Source organism: Bufo gargarizans, chromosome 7 (assembly GCF_014858855.1).
Source record: "Bufo gargarizans isolate SCDJY-AF-19 chromosome 7, ASM1485885v1, whole genome shotgun sequence".
Taxonomy (NCBI): domain Eukaryota; kingdom Metazoa; phylum Chordata; class Amphibia; order Anura; family Bufonidae; genus Bufo; species Bufo gargarizans.
This window is the reverse complement of record NC_058086.1, coordinates 55,822,417-55,842,628: the sequence shown is the minus strand read 5'-3', so window position 1 is coordinate 55,842,628 and position 20,212 is coordinate 55,822,417. Positions and strand designations below refer to the sequence as shown.

At 47.5% G+C, this 20,212-nt stretch overlaps 1 protein-coding gene across 5 annotated transcripts in view; it reads right to left on the bottom strand.

The window, feature by feature from the left end:
• RC3H1 (ring finger and CCCH-type domains 1) overlaps positions 1-20,212 on the bottom strand; it is a 78,157-nt gene that overhangs the window by 42,116 nt on the left and 15,829 nt on the right. For all 5 annotated transcript variants that reach the window (XM_044301078.1, XM_044301079.1, XM_044301082.1 and 2 more), the window contains exons 2-3: positions 13,517-13,902; positions 3,472-3,592 (exon numbers count right to left, since the gene is read on the bottom strand). In XM_044301078.1, the coding sequence (XP_044157013.1) occupies positions 3,472-3,592; positions 13,517-13,747 (352 nt within the window). In that variant the 5' untranslated portion in view covers positions 13,748-13,902. The remainder of the gene's footprint in view (positions 1-3,471; positions 3,593-13,516; positions 13,903-20,212) is intronic.

Sequence of the window (20,212 nt, the reverse complement as noted above, 5' to 3'; positions counted from 1 at the left end):
TCCAGCTCTGTCATTTCTTCTTCCCCACGCTGTCACTACACTACCGCCTCCCCCCCCCCCCCCCCCGCCCCCCACTCTGTCACCGCAGTTGCGTCACTGCTCTACGCCCACTGCTCGGTCACCGCCGATCCACTGCTACGGTAAACAAAGGCATCTCAGCCCTGCTACTTGCCCGCAGCAGGGCTAAGCTACTGAACAAACTACCTGCCCGGCGCCTGGAACTGCATCTCCCGGGCATCGAGCGATACGATTTCCACACCCCTATGACCCCTGGAAAGGTTGGCATTATCGCATTTCTCAGGGTGAAAGGAACCCGCTTTCTATGGTAAAACATTATGCAATCCTCCCGTCTTCAGGGAATTGCAGATTATGAGGAAGTGTGAAGATTTCTTGCTGAACTTCCCCATACAACAAATAGAAATGCTACAAACCCACCTGACCGCTCTCCAGGTCGAGAACCCGCAGATAATTGCCAACAACCGCTCATAGGAACGCTTGTTAGCGATTATCTGGCGGGGTAAAAGTGCTGCCGGAACGCTCGTTCATCGGGTAATAGATCATTCATGAAGTCACAAAAATTGTCATCTGCCGGCAGCAGATCATGCTGAGTAAACCGTATCTGCTGCCGGCAAACAATGAGTCAGTATGGTTAAGAGCGATGGCATTACCGATCGCTCGTTCACACACTGTGGAGGAGATTGCTGCATGTAAACTCAGTGGTCTCCTCCACTAATGAACAGGCCGCTGGGGTCTCCTTGTCGATCTGTGCACTGTACATTCCGTGAGATCTGCAGCCTGGCCTCATATCCTGCACAGTGACACGCACACAGTCATATGGCAATACACTGGACTCTCCCTGCATCTCCTATACAATATAATAGAGTCCCTGGGTGAACAGATCGGTGGCACGCAAGACCCTCAACTCCACTGACTTGTATGGGCTGCCCTGCCGAGTACAATACTTGGCTATCTTTAGCAGTCACATAGAAGAGAATGGAGCAGGAGGGGCCACATGCACACAGAGGACTTGTAGGCCCCTGTTCACGTGATCAGTGGCAGCCCCAACAATCATACTTTAACCATTGCTTGTGGCTCAACCCCTTTAATTATCAAGGGACAGATGTCAGAAGTGAGATTACCAGTATTGCTCATATCATGTAATCATTCATCTATGAATATACGAAAACGGAAAAAAAGCAACAAGAGGCTGCCCGAACTAAACGATGCGCCCCTCCAACTTACACCAGCTGTTCGACAGCAGGAGTCAGCAACCCCAGGCACTCTGTTGTGAAACTACAACTCCCAGCATGCGCCATTCACTTCAAGTGGAGTTCTGAGAACAGCTGAGCAAATGTACATGCTGGGAGTTGTAGTTTAACACAGCTGGAGTGTCAGGGGTTAATGACCCGTGTCCTACACTAAAGCGCAAAACTGTGAAACTCATCAACTTTCCAAGAACCGAGGAGAAGAGAAATAACACAATTTAAAAATGAAATAGAAAAACACAAAATTTTATTCACAGACATATTTCCATATACAGACTGGGGACCCCGCAGCGATCGCCTCAACCCCAGTCCCCTCTGTGCATGTCGGCCCACTGCTCCAACCACTTGTATGGGACAGACTGTCTAAGGCTACTTTCACACTAGCGTTTTGGTTTCCGTTTGCGAGATCCGTTCAGGGCTCTCACAAGTGGTCCAAAACCGATCAGTTTTGCCCTAATGCATTCTGAATGGAAAAGGATCCGCTCAGAATGCATCAGTTTGCCTCCGTTCCGTCTCCATTCCGCTCTGAAGACTGACACCAAAACGCTGCTTGCAGCGCTTTGGTGTCCGTCTGACGAAAGTGAGCCAAACGGATCCGACCTAGCACACAATGTAAGTCAATGGGGACGGATCAGTTTTCTCTTACACAAAAGAAAACTGACCCGTCTCCTATTGACTTTCAATGGTGTTCATGACAGATCAGTCTTGGCTATGTTACAGATAATGCAAACGGATCCGTTCATGATGGATGCATGCGGTTGTATTATTGTAACGGATCCGTTTTTGCAGATCCATGATGGATCCGCCCAAAACGAGAGTGTGAAGGTAGCCTAAATCAGCACCCATCAACGTGAACACAGTGGTGGACAGACCTGCACTTTACCACTCCATTCATAGAGGGGACTCGGGACTCCTTGTTGTCGAGATTGTGGGGGCCACCAGCGGTTGCACCCCCCACAATCTGAAATCCATCACCTATCCTGTGGATAAATAATTTTCGGGGGATCTCTCTTTAAAAGGGGTTGTCTCACTTCAGCAAATGGCATTTATCAAGTAGAGAAAGGTAATATAAGGCAGTTACTAATGTATTGTGATAATACACTGCTTGTTTCCATGGTTATGACCCCCCTGCAATCCATCAGCAGTGGTCGTGCTTGCACACTATAGGAAAAAGTGCTGGCCTCTCTGGTGGCCATGACCGTGGGAGTGAGCACAGGCTGGTTCTTTTTCTTAGGCCTCTTTCACACGACCGTTTTTTTTTTCCGTTTTGCGGGCCGTTTTTTGCGGTCCGTATACGGAACCATTCATTTCAATGGTTCCGCAAAAAAAACGGAATGTACTCCGTGTGCATTCCGTTTCCGTATTTCCGTTTTTCCGTTCCGTTTAAAGATAGAACATGTCCTATATTTGGCCGCAAATCACGTTCCGTGGCTCCATTAAAGTCTATGGGTCCGCAAAAAAACGGAATGCATACGGAAATGCATCCGTATGTCTTCCGTATCCGTTCCGTTTTTTGCGGAACCATCTATTGAAAATGTTATGCCCAGCCCAATTTTTTATATGAAATTACTGTATACTGTATTTGCCATACGGAAAAACGGAACGGAAACGGAACCACAACGGAAGCAAAAAACGGAACAACGGATCCGTGAAAAACGGACCGCAAAACACTGAAATGGACATACTGTCGTGTGAAAGAGGCCTTATAGTGAGCAAGCACGACCACCACGGATGCCTTGCAGGGTGGTTGTAACCATGGAAACAAGCAGTATATAACTTGATGGAACAATGAATCCAGCCAGCAAAGGAAGCAATATGGACAATCCCAATACATTAGTAAGTGCCTTGTAGTAAGGTCCTCTATATAATAAATGCCATTTGCTGAAGTGATCTCCCACCTATAAAAAGGGATATTCTCATAAAGGCAACCCCTGTCCATATGCTCTATTAGAGCGTGTGAACATTATAAGGGCAGGGGAGCCGCCTAGGACCCGCCGAATGAGGGGCTTTTGTTCCGGTGGACCCTATACATTAAAGTATTACATGGACGACCATTTATCGGAATAGCCGCCATGTAACACTACATTTCCACTGCAGCTGGGGCAGGTTGAGTGCCTGGCGTAAACCTACAGAGCACAAGAAAGAGGGAGCGGAGCACCCACATGCACCCCGTGGAGCACAGCAGGCAGTATATTTTTTCTATTACCTCTGGCAGTACTCAGGGGCTTCAGGTACATAGCCAGCTCTTCCACACACTTTCTGGCCTCCTCATAGTGCTTGGTATCTTCGGCTCCACTAAACAGATTAACTGGCTGCTGCTCAGGTACCTGCAAAACAAGCAAACGGATGGAGGGTAAGAGAGGGGACACAGCAATGCCTAATCTAGTGCAGTAAAAAACTGTCAGGACAACGGATCTGCTTTCCAGAAACGGCACCACATCTGTCTATGGGCTATTTTTTATTTTATTTTTTTATAAATTTTGGCTCAAACCCACCCATCTGAATGGGGCTGAACTGTAATTACACATCCCATGGAAAAGAACAGCGTTTCTGGGGGAGGGGGGCGTGCCCCTTTTATTTAATCCTGACCAACACATTAGGCAGTGGGAAACCTCTATATTATTATTAGTTTTTATAAGTGAAAGGGTAAATATGACTGGTGGGGATCTGACTGCTGGGATGAGCGGTCCCTGCATCCCCAAATCAAAGGCGCGCTGCTGCGGCTCCATTCGTTCTGTATGGGACTGACGGAGATAGCGGAGCACTGTACTCCTAAATTTCCAGCAGTCCCATAGCAAATTTATGGAGCGGCAGCATGCATGGTCTATTGCTGCTCCATTCAATTGGGCAAGTCAAGAAGCCCATTCTCGGGGGTGTCTGGCTCCAATTAATCAGATGCTTATCCCCTATCCTGTGAAGGGGGATACATTTTTTAACTTAGATTCCATTTAAAGGGCTTCTGTCACCCCACTAAAGTCTTTTTTTTTTTTTTTTGGGCTAGTTACATTCCTTATAGCGCGATATATGAGAATATAATGTTGTCACTTACTTTCATTCGGCCGTTTCTTAAGAAAACGAAGTTTTATAATATGCAAATCAGGTCTCTACCAGCAAGTAGGACGTCTACTTGCTGGTAGCCGCCGCAAAAAACCGCCCCCTCGTCGTGTTGATTGACAGGGCCAGCCGCGATCTCCTCCTCCGGCCGGCCCTGTCCGTATTTCAAAAATCGCGCCTCTGTTCATTCGGCGCAGGCGCTCTGAGATGAGGAGGCTCGTCTCCTCAGAACTCCCTCAGTGCGCCTGCGCCGATGACATCACCGAAAGAGAAGACGTCATCGGCGCAGGCGCACTGGGGGAGTTCTGAGGAGACGAGCCTCCTCATCTCAGAGCGCCTGCGCCGAATGAACAGAGGCGCGCGATTTTTGAAATACTGACAGGGCCGGCCGGAGGAAGAGATCGCGGCTGGCCCTGTCAATCAACACGACGAGGGGGCGGTTTTTTGCGGCGGCTACCAGCAAGTAGACACCCTACTTGCTGGTAGAGACCCGATTTGCATATTATAAAACTTCGCTTTCTTAAGAAACGGCCGAATGAAAGTAAGTGACAACATTATATTCTCATATATCGCGCTATAAGGAATGTAACTAGCCAAAAAAAAAAAAAATAATGACTTTAGTGGGGTGACCGAAGCCCTTTAAGGGTTTATTTCAGCTCGGAAACACCCTCCGAACTAGAGTAAGCGGTGTACAGTGTAAGTGTCCATTCACATGTCCACAAAATGGGTCCGCATCCGTTTCGCGGAACAGGTGCGGACCCATTCATTTTCAATGGGGCCGGAATGTGCTGTTCATATCCACATTTGCGGATCAGCCACAAAAAAATAAAAAATAGAACATGTCCTATTCTTGTCTGCAATCGTGGACAAGAAAATGCATTTTCTATGAGACTGCCGGCGATACGCGGAACGCACATTGCCGGTGTTTGTGTTTTGCGGATCTACAAAACACATACAGATGTGTGAATGGACCCTTACTGACGCCGAGTCCAATTATGTACGGTAATTTTTATCTTGTTCCAACAAACCAGCAGTAAAATGCATTGACAGGACTCCTCTCCATTATCTGCGTGCGCTCAGGAGTCCTCTCAAAGAATGGGTTCACATCAGTGAGTTATGGGGTGTCCTGATGGACACTGTGGTTAACCACAGAAACCTCATGATACTTTTGTGGTTAAAGGGGTTTTCCAAAATTTCGATAGTAATGACCAATCCTCAGGATAGGTCATCAGTATCTGACCATCCAGGACCCCAGCCGATCAGCTGTTTGAGAAGCCACTGGCGCTCAAAGTAGCACCGCGGCCAAGCACAGAGCCGCACATTGTATAGCGGCTGTGCTTGGTATTGCAGCTCAACGCCAATCACTTCAATGGGGCTCAACGTGATACCAAGAGTGTCACAGCTTCATTTAAACAGGGGAGCATGGGTCTCATTTCAAGATCAGTGAGGGCTCCAAGGATTGCCAACTAACCCCCCCCTCCTCAAAAATGATATGCAGGACAGCACCTACAGGGGAGGATCACTTGCTATTTCCTGGCTTCTTTTTAGCGCTGCTTCATAAGGGCAGAAGCCATGATCTGTGACTACAGCGAAGCTACGGCGCCTACAGGAAGTGTGAGGGAGTCTGAGACACACCCCCTGCCCCATCATTGGTTCAGGCTTCTGCTCTCTCCTCCCCCCTCCAGCAGCTCTGCTTCCTCCGATTGGCTGCTGGGTATGAACGCAACCACAGCCTCTCCAAAAAGTCGGTGCAAGTAGAGAGGATTCTGCAAGAGCAGAATGATGATGATAAACAGAGAACTACACCACCAGCCAGAAAAACCTGATGATCAGGTCACTGCAGCACATGGACTGAGGTTAACGAGCTCCGGTTAGATGGCTTTCATACTGCATTTTGGAGCGTCTGTTTCCTGCATGCACTGGGGAAGGCCCTGGTGCAATGACCAGTGTATCCACAGGCGCCCATTCAAATGTTAGTGGCAAAGAGTGCCCTTGTCAGCCTCTGCCATATTTTGGCACACTTATTTCATGCTTTAAGGAGGCATCTAGAGTACATCACATGGTATACTTATTTTCCATCAGGCAGGTACACATCAGGAAATCTGATGTTGGCCACTATGACAGGCAGCGTGAAAGCACCATCAAGGGGCATCTAAAGAGTCGCTTTAAGAAAACTATATAATCCTGACAACCTTGACTAGATGTTCCTCAAGATTGTGACCAGACATCAGATCATCTAGGGTAACTTCGGAAATGGTGACACTCCTTCATGGATCTGCTCACTTATTTTTATGACTTATTTGGTCTTATCCTACTCTCAAGGGGCTAGTTTACTGCAACCCTTTGGTTCCAAAAGGCATCATCATCATGAGCACATATAATGGTAATAGTCAGAGCAGTCACTAGCCTCTGAAACAGGAGGGGTGGAACGCCATGTCTACTCATAAAATGGGTTATTGGTGACTTGGGGTTAGTATTTGGGTATTAAAATAACCATCTGACAATTACGAGCCGAGTCAGTCTACAAACCCTCTTAGTGTAGAAGGACTTTATGGGGGGCGGCTCACAATGACTTGTCCAGTAGTAACTGCTGTGTAGACGACATTTCTATAGGGACGGCTCACTATGACTCGTCCAGTAGTAACCACTATGCAGACGACATTTCTATAGGGACAGCTCACTGACTCTTCTAGTAGTAAACGCTACATAGACTAAATGTCTATAGGGATGGCTCACTAGAACTCGTCCAGTAGTAAACGCTCCATAGATGACATTTCTATAGGGACGGCTCACTATGACTCGTCCAGTAGTAACCACTATGCAGACGACATTTCTATAGGGACAGCTCACTTTGACTCTTCTAGTAGTAAACGCTACATAGACTAAATGTCTATAGGGATGGCTCACTAGAACTCGTCCAGTAGTAAACGCTCCATAGATGACATTTCTATAGGGACAGATCACAATGACTCAACCAGTAGTAACCTCTACGTAGACATTTCTATAGGGACGACTCACTATAACTTGCCCAGTAATAACCACTGCGTAGACAACATTTCTATAGGGATGTCTTGCAATGACTTGTCCAGTATGCTGTGTAGAGGACATTTCTATAGAGAAGTCTCGCAATGACTTGTACAGTAGTAACCACTGTACAGGCGACATTTCTATAGGGATGGCTCACTATGACTCGTCCAGTAGTAACCACTATGTAGAGGACATTTCTATAGAGACGTCTCGCAATGACTTGTCCAGCAGTAACTGCTGAGTAGATGACATTTCTATAGGGACGGCTCACTATGACTCGTCCAGTAGTAACCACTACATAGACGACATTTCTTTTAATTCTAACGACAGAATGTAACACGGAGCTGTTGCATCTGGACCGGGGGAGGAGGCGGCAACACAAAATGAGGCTGGAAATCAACCATCACAATTACAGCCACCCTCCAGTTCAAGGACAAAAAATAAATTGACCGCACCAGTTCTCAGAATCTCTGATACACACCGCATTTGGTAGCCCAAGACGCTTCCTACTTGCCCAGCCCTGCTCTCGGATTGGCCAGCTCTGTTCACATAGGCAGCGCCGGCCAATCCGAGGGCAGCAGGAAGTGTCTTGCGCTCCCAAATTCACAGTGTGCATCAGGTAGTCTGAGAAGAGCTGCGGCCATATATTCAAGGACATTAGAATAGCCCGGGAATTGGCAGATCTGCAGCTAAAAAGATAATAAGGAGGGCACCGAGTTAGAGTTCTGTTCGTTCCCTAGTTAATGTAAATTATTTATAAAAAGCAGAGAGGCGTCATTATGGAGCACCAAGGGGCATCACTGGAGCGGTGCTCAAACCGCATAAGCCCACCTCCTGGTGCTCGAATAGTTAATTTGCATAATTTAAAAAGTTTATTTTTCTCTGCTGCAACGATACCACCGACAGACGTAAAACAGGTATCGTTTTAATCAGGGTCATCAACCCCACCAGGCTATATGCTGGTAGGGTTGATCTAGGTGACAGAGTAGCTTTAAAAAGTCCCTAAAGGTATATTCCCATCTCAGACAATTGGGGCATATTGCTAGGATACATTGAGAACGGACCTCTGAAGGTTGTTGTGTAGGGTACATTGCGCATGCACAGCCGCCCTCCATTCATTTCTATGGGGGCGCCGAAAATAGCCCAGCGCTGGCTATGAAAATTGGTTGTGGCGTTCAAGACAAAAAACAAAACAAAAAAAAACATTATTTTTGCAATTTAGGGTTTCAGTGCACCAAGGGGGGGCCTAGCCATTCAGTGCACCTCAGTTTCCCAGTGCTGGCCCCACCCTTCGGTGCACTGAAGCCATCAGTTGCATGAAGAATAAAAGTGATTTTTTTTTTCTTGGGAAAGCCACAAATGGCACAAGGTCCCCCATTCTCAAGATCTCTAGGGGGCCCCAGTGATCAGATATGATGAGCAGAGCTGCAGGCTCCAGGACACACCGCAGCGTCCTCACGCAGGGGACAAACTGCAATTTTTGAGTAAGCGTTTTCAAGGGTGATTAATCTGGAATTGTCCTGTCTCATACAGATCAATGCACGGGCACACGGTGACGCAAGCTCTTCGGAGGTAGACTACTGGGAGGAGGAGGGGGGGACAAGGAAGGAGAGCTACAATAATCATATCTGACACTTGGCACAGCATGCAGCAATGAAAATCAGCCGGCATGCCAAGTTCTACAGCGTTTTCTGGACTTGGTCTGAGAGCAGAGGGCATTTCAAATCTGCAGGGAAATTTGCCTTTGATAATCCACCAGAATGCACTGTAAGATTATTTAAAGGGATACTCCAGTTTCCAACAAATAAAGCATACTCGTTATGTAGATATCTAATAGAATCTGTGCACCAGTTCATTAAAGCGGTATTCCCATCACTGAGGTGGGATCTGCATCTATCTCCAGAAGGAGTTAACTGATCCCCATCCAGTCCCCATGGGAAGATCACTGGCATTGCATCCAGGTGGAGAATAAACACGGAGGTGGCCATGCTTGTCCATGAGCTAGGAAAAAAGCTAAGCAAACATGCCCGGCTGTTTCCATAACTGCCATGGAAGTAAATGGAGAAAGCTGCGGACAAGCATGGCCTCCTCGGTTACCCGCCTGGACGCGGCAGCTGCCACACAAGTAGGGATGGGGGGACAGGGGACAGCAATCGGGAGGATGGGTCATCAATATAGGAAAACCAGACAACGCATTTAAAGGGGTTCTGCACTTTCATTTAACTGATGATCTATCCTCTGGATAGATCATCAGCTTCTGATCGGCGGGGGTCCGACACCTGGGTCCCCTGCCGATCAGCTGTTTGAGAAGGCAGCGGTGCTCCAGCAGCGCTGCAGCCTTCTCACTGACGTCACGACTAGTATCAACTAGTGTGGGCGGGGCTAAGCTCCATTCAAGTGAACAGAGCTTAGCCCCGCCCACGCTAGTTGATACTAGCTGTGACGTCAGTGGGCCGGCGGCCCGGCAGTAAACAGGGCCGCAGGGCTGCTGGAGCGCCGCTGCCTTCTCAAACAGCTGATCGGCGGGGGTCCCGGTTGTCGGACCCCCGGCCGATCACAAGCTGATGATCTATCCAGGGGATAGATCATCAGTTAAATGAAAGTGCAGAACTCCTTTAAGTGTTCAATATTCCTGCAGCGCCACCACAGGATAAATAAAGCATTACACAACCAGGGCTGTGGAGTCAGAGGCAATTTTGGGTACCTGGAGGCAGCAAAAATGTAAAGACTCCGACTAAATTTAAATTGGAATAATTATTTAAAAAAAATATAAAAAAAATTAAGCAAGTTTAAAATGTCCAATTCACAAAAAAAGTTATAATTCATTACTTCTCTACTGTAAGAATAAAAGCCAATGCATGCAGTGCGTCACGTTACCGCAAAACGAACACGTTAAATGACCATGAAGAAGCGTGCTTTTCATATGCTTCACTATATGGCACGCAACGCACAGTTAAGCAGCGGCACTACTTATACTATCCATTGTGTTGTGTTCCGCTGTTACCGGGAACGCAACGCCCATGGTTAGCCTAGACTCTCACTGATAACTGATTAGGTAAATATGTTTTTTGCAGGACTAGAGACACTTGTATAAGACTGAAGCTGTAAACCATTAGAAAAAAATGCTGTCATTCAGCTTAGGCTATAGAAACGTGTGAACTCGATTGTTAGCTTAAACTTTAAACATGACTATGGGATTCTATTAGGGAAATCATGTTTTACAATAAATGCCCCGTCCCCTGCCCCTTCCTGGATCCTCCCACTGCCCGATCTTCAGCAGAAGATCAGCACAGAAAGGAGAAGGCAGCAGCTTCTGCCCAACTACCTCTCTGCTATAAGAGCTTAGAAGAACTTGGTGGAACAGCTGTTTGTTGCCTTTCTTCCCTTCAAGGAATGTATATAAACCATTTGCATATTAAATACAGAGTCGTCGGAGCATGTATCTACCGACTCCACAGCCCTGTACACAACGTTCCTTCAAAGCACTGGCTTGTCTAAGTAATGCAGGACGGGACGAGTCCTCCTAAACCAGAGGTCACTGCTCTTCACTCTGGCCAGGAGGATCCAGAATATAGGCTCCCTTCTCCATTAACTCAAATTCCCCAATCCGGTATTTGAACATGGGTTTTTGTAAAACTGGACAACTCCTTTAATTACTCAAGTATCGTTCATAACCACCATTCCAGGTATGCCTATGTTCACAAGTGGCCACATATCTGAAGACGTCTGTCACCAATTCCTCATTTGGGAAAAGCCATGATTACTTAATAGGCACAGATCATCTGAGTGACCTAGCAAGTAAGACCATAGGCGTCACGCCGAGCGATGACATAGGTGTGTGATACAATAGTTTATATTGCATACTGCTTAAAATTATGCCTCATGAAAGACGACCCCCATTCCACGTCCTACAAGGCAATAAAGGCTATATAGAATTTCAAGGGGTTTACTTAAAAATTTTTTTTAGTTTTTTTTACTGAGGACCTAACCTCTGGATAGGTCATCAGTATCTGATCGGTGGGGGTCAGACACTCGGGACTTCTGCCGATCAGCTGTTTGAGAAGGCAGCGGCGCTCGCAGTAGTGTCATAGCCTTCTCTCAGCTTTTCCTAGGCCACGTGATGTCACGTTTATCTGTCGCGTAGTCTAGGCATTCATGTGAATGGGGGCTGAGCTGCAATACCAAGCACGGCCACTATAAAAATGGACGGCGCTGTGCTTGGCGAGCAGAGAGAAGGCCGCAGCACTACTGTGAGGGACGCTGTCTTCTCAAACAGCTCATCGGCAGGGGTCCCGGGTGTCAGGTCCCCACTGATCCGATACTGATGACCTATCGACACACCGCTTCCCTGATATAGCTACAACCGCCTGCCAGAGGTAACTGAAGCCGAACTGACAGTGATCAACTGATGGCGACAGACTACTATTTGTAAAAGGGTGGTCTTCATGATAACCCCATTAATATTTCTAATTCTCTCGAGATATACCATTAAAATAACGATAGCTGCTAGACAAAGTTAAAATTCCTTGTGCCTTCCTACAGACTCATCACATAAGTACATGGTTTAGAAATCCTACACTTTCGTGACTACAACTCCTATGCGGCACAGTGTGTCTCTATGGTTGAACCCTACAAACAAACCCTGTGTAGTCTGGTCCTATGGCCACGCGTTACTCCACCCTCTTCTACTGTCACCAAGAAGAGGAGGCAGACCGAGTGGAGTAACATGACTGCAGGGTCAGACTACACACAGGACTTGTTTGTAGTCTGTAACCATGGAGACTCAGATTTCTTCCACCAGCTCCAGAACATACTTCTCCAGAGAAGATGGAGAATGACTGAGGTTGTTCCAACTGTTACAACTCTCTTGAAATCTTGTTTTGGTGCCGGAGTTACTCCCTGATGTACACCTCCTAGGGAACTACTACATAGCCATATGGAATCTTACGTCAGCCAACACCATGGGGGGGGACCATAGACCACAAGGTAACCTCTTTCTTAGGGTCCATTCACACATCCGTGTGTGTTTTGCAGATCCACAAAACACGGACAGCTGCAATGTGCGTTACGCATTTTGCAGACCGCACATTGCCGGCACTAATAGAATATGCCTATTCTTGTCCGCAATTGGGGGAACGGAATTGCGGACCCGGAAGGGCGGGTCCGCGAATCCGTATCCGGGCAGCACATCGTGCTGCCACATAGAAATGAGTGGGTCCGCAATTCGGTTCCGCAAAATGCGGAACGAAATTGCGGATGTGTGAATGGTGCCTCACTGTGTCCTCTTGCATAGACTATGACTGTCTGTAACAGGGATCAGCAACCTTCGGCACTCCAGCTGCTGTGAAACTACAACTCCTAGCGTGCTAACATGCTTGGCTGTTCTAACTCCCACAGAAGTGAACAGAACACTCTGGGAGTTGTAGTTTCAGAACACCTGGCGTGCAGGAGGTTGTTGATCCCTGGACTATACAGTGAAAAAAAAAAAAAAAAAGGGTAGGGCAATGCGTAGTGCCCTAGAATATGTCAAAAACACATTTCAGGAATACACCCGATGCACGGGGCCTATAGACAAGGCAAAAAACGAAATGTGAACAGAGCGTCTACTGGTGCATCAGAGGACATGAACGAGTCCATCAAACGACAGTTTTCTAGAGTAGTAGTAATGTCTGCGCTCTTCTCTCACACCAGTGGCCGGGTGTTCTGTCCGGCAGACAATGCTAGGATTCAAATCCCAGCATATTTGCCTTGTAGTGGCCGGATCTCTGCCAGACCCCATTATAGTCAAAGGGAATGGCAGGCATTCCGGTCCCGTCCGGCAATCGTAGATCGAGAGAACACTGCCAGGCTGGTCACCAGTGTGCATGTCCCTGTAGAATCTGACATTCAACCAGTGATGCCAACGTCAGACCGTGCCTGGACACACTCCAACTGGTAACACCCATCAGGACCTTCATTGCAAACTGATAGCAATTCATTCTTAACTTCTAGAAGGAATAATAAAGGAATGGCACGTCGCAAAGTCATACAAATAGATGCTCCAGAATGGTGATTACACAGGGACATCTCCTCTTTCACAGCGCTCCATCACCAATAAAGGCCTTGCACGGAGCAATTCCAAAAGGAGGGTCACCCCATGAAATCCTAAAGGCCATAGGGGCAGCACTCACCTGAGCTCCTACCAGCTGCAACAAGGCCGAGTTGACGGGCAGCAACTCGATGTCTGTGTTGATGGTGGTCTGGTCGAACGGGCAAGCCTTGCGGTGAAGCTTGTTCAGGCACATCTTGCAAACTGTGTGCCCGCAGCCAAGGCTGATGGGTTTGCGGATGGTTTCGTCGAAGGTCTGCGTGCAAATGGGGCAGGACAGGAAGTCGGTCCATTGTGGAGCTTGTACAGGCATGTTGTCCCACTTTAAAATAGGAGCTTGCAAAGCAAAGGGTAAGGGAGCTTAAGCACAGATTCCACTGGAATCAAAAAACCTTTCCAAAATAAAGTTAGTCTTTCTTATATATCTTCTGTAAATACAGACAGTCAGCACATCGTGGAGTATGTGACCTAGGAGAGAAGAAAAGAGGCGGTCAGCTCACCAAAATGACATTGGAAAAGTACGGTAGATATTAGGGCTGCACGATATGAACATTTTGTGCGATTAGGGCCCTAAAAATTGCGATAACGGTATGCGATGCGATATTTTAAGGGAATTGTGCTACTTGCTTGGATTTTCAAGGCAAAAGCACACACAAATTACTGATAATGCTGAAATGTAGTTATGCTTAACTCAAGAACTGAAATGCACAGTGTTTTTCAAAATAAAACATCTTTTACTAAATTAAATTACATATTTGCATTACTGCAAAAGTACAAAATACAAAAAACTTGCCATTTTCTTAATAGCGCTGCACAGAACAGATAAATAAAATAGAATAAAAGAACATTTGTTCATTAAAATAACGACTTGCCTCCAGCCCCTCCTGCCTCCCTATACTGTAACTGATGTATCGCCGGCCGCGCTGTGCAGCATAGCGGCCGGCGATACATCCGTGTCAACCACGTAAAAAGTCAACCATCGCTTTATAAGGCGCACTGCCATTTACCCCCCACTTTTGGGGGGGGAAAAGTTGGTCTTATAAATCGAAAAATATGGTAATAAAATTGCAGAATTTTTGGGTCGGCCAATTGGCGATTGCGATATGGCGATTAATTGCGATTGCTTTGGCGATATATTGTGCTGGCCTAGTAGATATGAAACGCTGATCGCCAGGTAATGCCGGCGGCATGGACCATCAAAAGACTGTAATGCCCGCTGGTATTCCTAAGCAGTCAAATTACCCTTCGAGGATCTGTCCACCCATCCTGACCGCTTGTTCCACTGGCAATGCATAGGCCCGGTGAATGATTGGTGGACACATCGCTAGGATATGCCACCAATATCAGATCGGTGCGGGTGGGGCCCGCACCTACCTCCAGAAGGGGACTGCCAAAAGGAAGGACACCCTCTATTCACTTCTATGGGATTGCCGAAAATAGCCGAGCACAGCGAATGAAGAGGTGGAGGAGCTTGCGCAGTGAGCTCTCCATTCATTTCTGTGGGAGTTCCGGAAATAGACACGTGCGCTCGCACAGCTCTTTTTTAAAACTCCTCTAGGAGAAACAGGGGCCTTACCATTATACCTAGAGGCCCCAATTCTCTGCAACTGCCACTCCCTCTGCACTTTGATTGACAGGTGTGATGACTAGTGTTGAGCGAACTTGTGTTTTAAGTTCGGCGTCTAAAGTTCGGGTTATCGATGTATCCCGTTATGGATTTCGCTACTATGGACCATAACGGAACGTCTTGTCGCGCGTTCCCGTACATAGACTTCAGCGGGAAGCGCGCGACAAGACGCCCCAAAGAAGCTCATGTACTTATTGGGGCGTCGGGCGTTTTACAGCGCGATCATACGCGCTGTAAAGCGCTCAGGTGTGAACCCAGCCTTAGAATCCATAACGGGATACTTCGATAACCTGAACTCGAACTTTAGACGCCGAACTTAAAACACGAGTTCGCTCATCACTAGTGATGACGTTTACACTGCCAGGCTCTGTCAAAGTGCAGAGGGGGCACGGCAGTTGCAGAGAGAGCAGAGCCTCTAGGAGCAACGGGGGCGTTACCATTACACCTAGAGGCTCTTTTGCATATATTAAACATTTTTTCTCAGCAATATGGACACATATGAACATGGGACCAACACAGATGCCTTCAGCTGCCAAGCACACCGCAGCAGGTCAGTCAGGTACAAAACTGCTGACAGTTACCCTGTAATCCATCAGTGGTGGTCGTGCTTGCACAATATAGGAAAAAGCACCAGCCTATGTGCGCTCCCATTGTCCCGGCCGCAAGAGAGGCTGACGCTCTCTCCTTGGTGTGCAAGCACGACCACTGCTGTTGGATTGTAGGTTGGTCTGTAACCATAGAAACGAGCAGTGTATAATGTGATGGAAAAATGAATCCAGCCAGCAAAGGAGTCAAAATGGATAATTTATTAGTAAATATCATGTATTAAAGGGGTTAACCAATTTCAAGAAACATCCCCCCCCCCTCCATCCCCACGTGCCGGGCCCCTCAGGGAGAAGCAGCAGCAGCGGTGCAGGGAGCGGGGTAAGTATATTACCCGTGAGGGGCCCGGCACATGATTGGGGGGGGTGTTCTTGAAATTGGATACACCCTTTAACTTTCTCTACATGATAAATGCCACTTACGGAAGTGAGAAAAACCCCTTTAAAAACAAACAGTCTAGAACAGGCGGATGTATAGGGATCAATGAGGCCAGTGACCGGCAGCACTGATCATGTGAACAATGGACATGTCATCGCTCTGGGATGAATGACCCCGACTAGTTACAGTATTTCAGGCAATGCTCCCTGGGAAACAGTATGCAAATCAACTCCCCCCCTCCCCCCCGAAGAAACACTACTCCCTGTAGCGCCACCTACAGGCGATATACCCTGTAAATCAGCTGTGATCTGGATACAAGTATAAACCAAAAAAACTTTATGCTGTCATATAAGGGAACCCGGGCGTGGGTTACAAATAATGATTCAGCGCCGTAATAACCTCACGGTAATCATGTGACGCCAAATAAAACCGACACGGCTGCCTCTTCCTGGTAGATCAAAGGCAACCCCTGTCCATAACCGCGTTCACAAGGTGAGCGGCTACCGATTAGCTGACAAATTGCCAGGCTGACTCAGCGGATGACTCACGGCTACACACATTTAGCACAGGAGTCCAACTGCTCCGGTTTCATGATCCTTAAGGAGGCGGCACGCCTCGCCCTGCCTCATTAACCCCTCCAACCCCTGGCGTCTCACGCAGCGGCGATGTGAGTCATCAAAAGCAGGAAGAGGCGACAGAAAAAAGCCTGAACTTAAAAAAATAAATAAAACACAACACTAATTTTATATAAATAACTGGTCACATGCTTTGTGCGACTCCGAGTAGGAAGCTCACACCAGTAGCAGGTCTCCAGACAGAAACGACACTTCTATCTCGTGACCCCGTGGGCGATAAAGGTCGTCTTACAAACTGTTAAGAATAGAGCGGCTGTGACATCGGGTGGCACGTGGGAGAGCCAAATAAAGAAGTCGCCAGCGTGAACGGGGCACGTGGTGCAAACACCGGGGCTGTCCGGGCCAAAATATTGCACGACTCATTAGCTAGTCCAGGAATCGGCAACCTTCGGCACTCCAGCTGTAGTGAAACTACAACTCCCAGCATGCTGCATTCACTTCTATTGGAGCTCTGAAAACAGCTAACCAAGTGTGCATGCTGAGAGTCGTAGTTTCACTACAGCTGGAGTGCCAAAGGTGGCTGACCCCTGAGCTAGTCAGAGCACCGCTGACGGCAACAAGACTTCAGACAAGTTAGGGCTCATACACCGGCACCGACTATAGGGCCGCCGTATGCGGACACAGGATCCGTTCACTTGAATGGGGTCCGCGATCCGCATCGCAAAAAAGTAGTGCACATCGATCCACACCCTGTGTCTGGTATTTCAGTGCAGACCCCTGTAATACTAGACAAGACCAGTGGGCAGGGGTGGCACCGTTTCCAGAAAAAAGCAGCCATGTTTTGCCGCTGAACAGGACTGTATTAAAAGATGTAGGCCCATCTAGGACATTGAATGCATAGCGCTAGAATATGCCACTCTGCTATTTTCGGGACTCCCATGGAGGATGACCCAAATGCGTGGCTCCTCTAGTCACTTTGGGGGCCCCGATCTGGAGAGAGGAGTTGGTCCCAGTCATGGGACTGACTGAACATCAGAGAGATATGCCACCATGGTCCTAGATGGAAATACCCCTTTTAAATTCAGTCACTGTTTTCGTGCCGGAAAAAAAAATAAAAATACAAAAAAAAGTGAAAACAGATCCCAAAAGGAAAACAAAAAAGGAGTCTAAATCCCATAGAAATGAACAGGACGGATCCACTGGCGGTTCTGCTTTGACATTACGCCTGGGAGCGGCACCACGGACGACCAGCGGTCAGAACCATAGGCTCCAGGCTAAGGCACATTTTTTTTCGTATAGCACACTTGAACCATATGGTTCATAAATCTGTAGAAGACGTGTACTGCAGCTAAGAGAGAAGTGTCATGGCCCTTCCCACTGACAGGAGGAGGAGATCAGCAGCACCTGTGCACCGCTCATCTCTGCAGAACAGTCAGGTCCTGACATCAGAAGATGACGTGAGCGATACGTGCCGGCACCATTACACCTCTACCCTAAATGCTCTGAGCAACAAGGAAGAAACGTGAGATTTTGCCCGAGGTGGTCACGGAGAGTCACGTGCGGCTAACATGATGCAGCGTGGAATTCCCACCGTCTACGCAGGATCAGGCTTATAGTACAGGCATGCTCAACCTGCGGCCCTCCAGCTGTTGCAAAACTACAACTCCCATCATTCCCCGACAGCCTACAGAAGGGCATCGTTAGGAGTTGTAGTTTTACAACAGCTGGAGGGCTGCATGTTGAGCATGCCTGTTACAGTAGATACCCCTCCCATCAAACCGAGCACATCATCCAGATATGTATGAAAGCGATCACGGGGCAGGGATTCTCCTGGACATTCTAGCAATCAGCCCCCTCCTTAAGCCTCTATTACACAGCCCGATATGGCAGACAATTGTCGAGAGTAAAGCTTTCCTTCCCGGCAATCGCCAGCTCTCTAGCGGAGGAAACCGCTGCTATTCAATGCAGAGATCTCCTCCACAGTATAGGGAGGAGCGCTCGTTATACCATCGCTCGTCCCCATGCTGTATAGTTAGCAGATCATTATTAGACGCCACGATCTGCCGCCTGCAAACGATTATTTTTTAACATTTCGAAAGATTTGGACTGTCAGATGATCAAGCAGCAGCGGCAGTATTGCACTGCCAGGATGATCACTAACGAGCGTTCAAGCGAAAACTCGTTAGCAATTATCTAATGAAAAATTGGGTAATGTAATGCAGGCTTTAGGCCAGACTGGATGATAACAGGGAACAATAGAGGTCAATCAACTGCAGAGTTAGGGCCAATTCACACTGCTGATTTTGAAAAACCATGCTTAAAAAAAAACAAAAAAAATAATAATATCGGCGCAGAATCCGCATTTTTTTCTGCGCGAAAAAAAGCAATTTTTTCCATGTGGTTTTTTGACACGTCTTTCTTTAACCAAATGGGTGTTCACTAGAAAGCTGCATTTTCAGCTTGAGACTTTTCATGCAGATCTGCAGCAAAAAAATTCAGAAAAAGCGCAAAAACGCATTAAATGTAGCCGTTTTTGACGCTTCCCATTCGTTTCTATGGGAGATTCAGTGCGGATTCTGCCCCAAAATAGGGCGCGCCTTTTTTTTTTTTGTTTTTTTTACACGTGTAAAGAAGCAAACGCTGCTTCTCATTAAAATGAATGGCAGGCCGTTTTGAGTCTTTTTTTTTTTTTAGAAGTTTACTGCGAGGCAGAAACGTGCCAAAATCAGCGCCAAAAAACTGAATAGGCCCTGGGGCTTGGCCACACGGTCAGGTTTTCTGATGCAGTTTTAGAAGCCAAAATCAGGAGTGGATCATAAAAAGGAGAGAAAGTATTAGGGCTTGTTCACGCGACTGTGTGAAGCCCGTGCTGTGGACCGCAATGCACGGACACAGTCCGTGGTGCAGCCGTGTGGGGATTGCATAACCATTCACTTGAATGGGTCCGCGATCCGTCCGTTCCGGAACGGTGCCCGTGTATCGCGGATCTGCAATACGGAACGGGCAGCACACGTTCGTGTGAATGAGCCCTAAAGGACAGATACCACTTCTCTTTTTTGAATTCACACAACTGACAGCACACCATGTGGTTGCTGTCCACATCCGTAAGTCCTGCAAAAGACAGAACATGTCCTTTTGGTTGACAAGAACAGGCATGGTTATAATGGGTCCTCAAAATGCACCATAACAGTCCCATCCGGCAGCTGTTTTTTGGCAATTCACTTGAAAGAGGAAAACTGTACAATAAAAATGCATAAAGGGAGAAACAAGTTACCCAAACCTGAGTTTTTTATCATGGCACAGACAAAAAGTACCTCTCACCACCGCCAAGCCGAGCATGCGAGAGCCAGAAGAACGCTGTCCGTCAAATGACCATTCCAACGACAACTACCGAAGGTGTAGGAGCAACTTAAGGCACCTACCCCCCCAACGGGCAGCAGTTACCATTCTAGGGAGAGCGCCAGGGCCTACACATCCTCAGTATGACACAGCACTAAAACCTATGGGAGAACCACGACAGCGCAACACTGTGCAGGGATTCTCTGGCCGTCCATATGACCTAAAGAGGCACATGGTCAGACGTGGTCCTTATAGT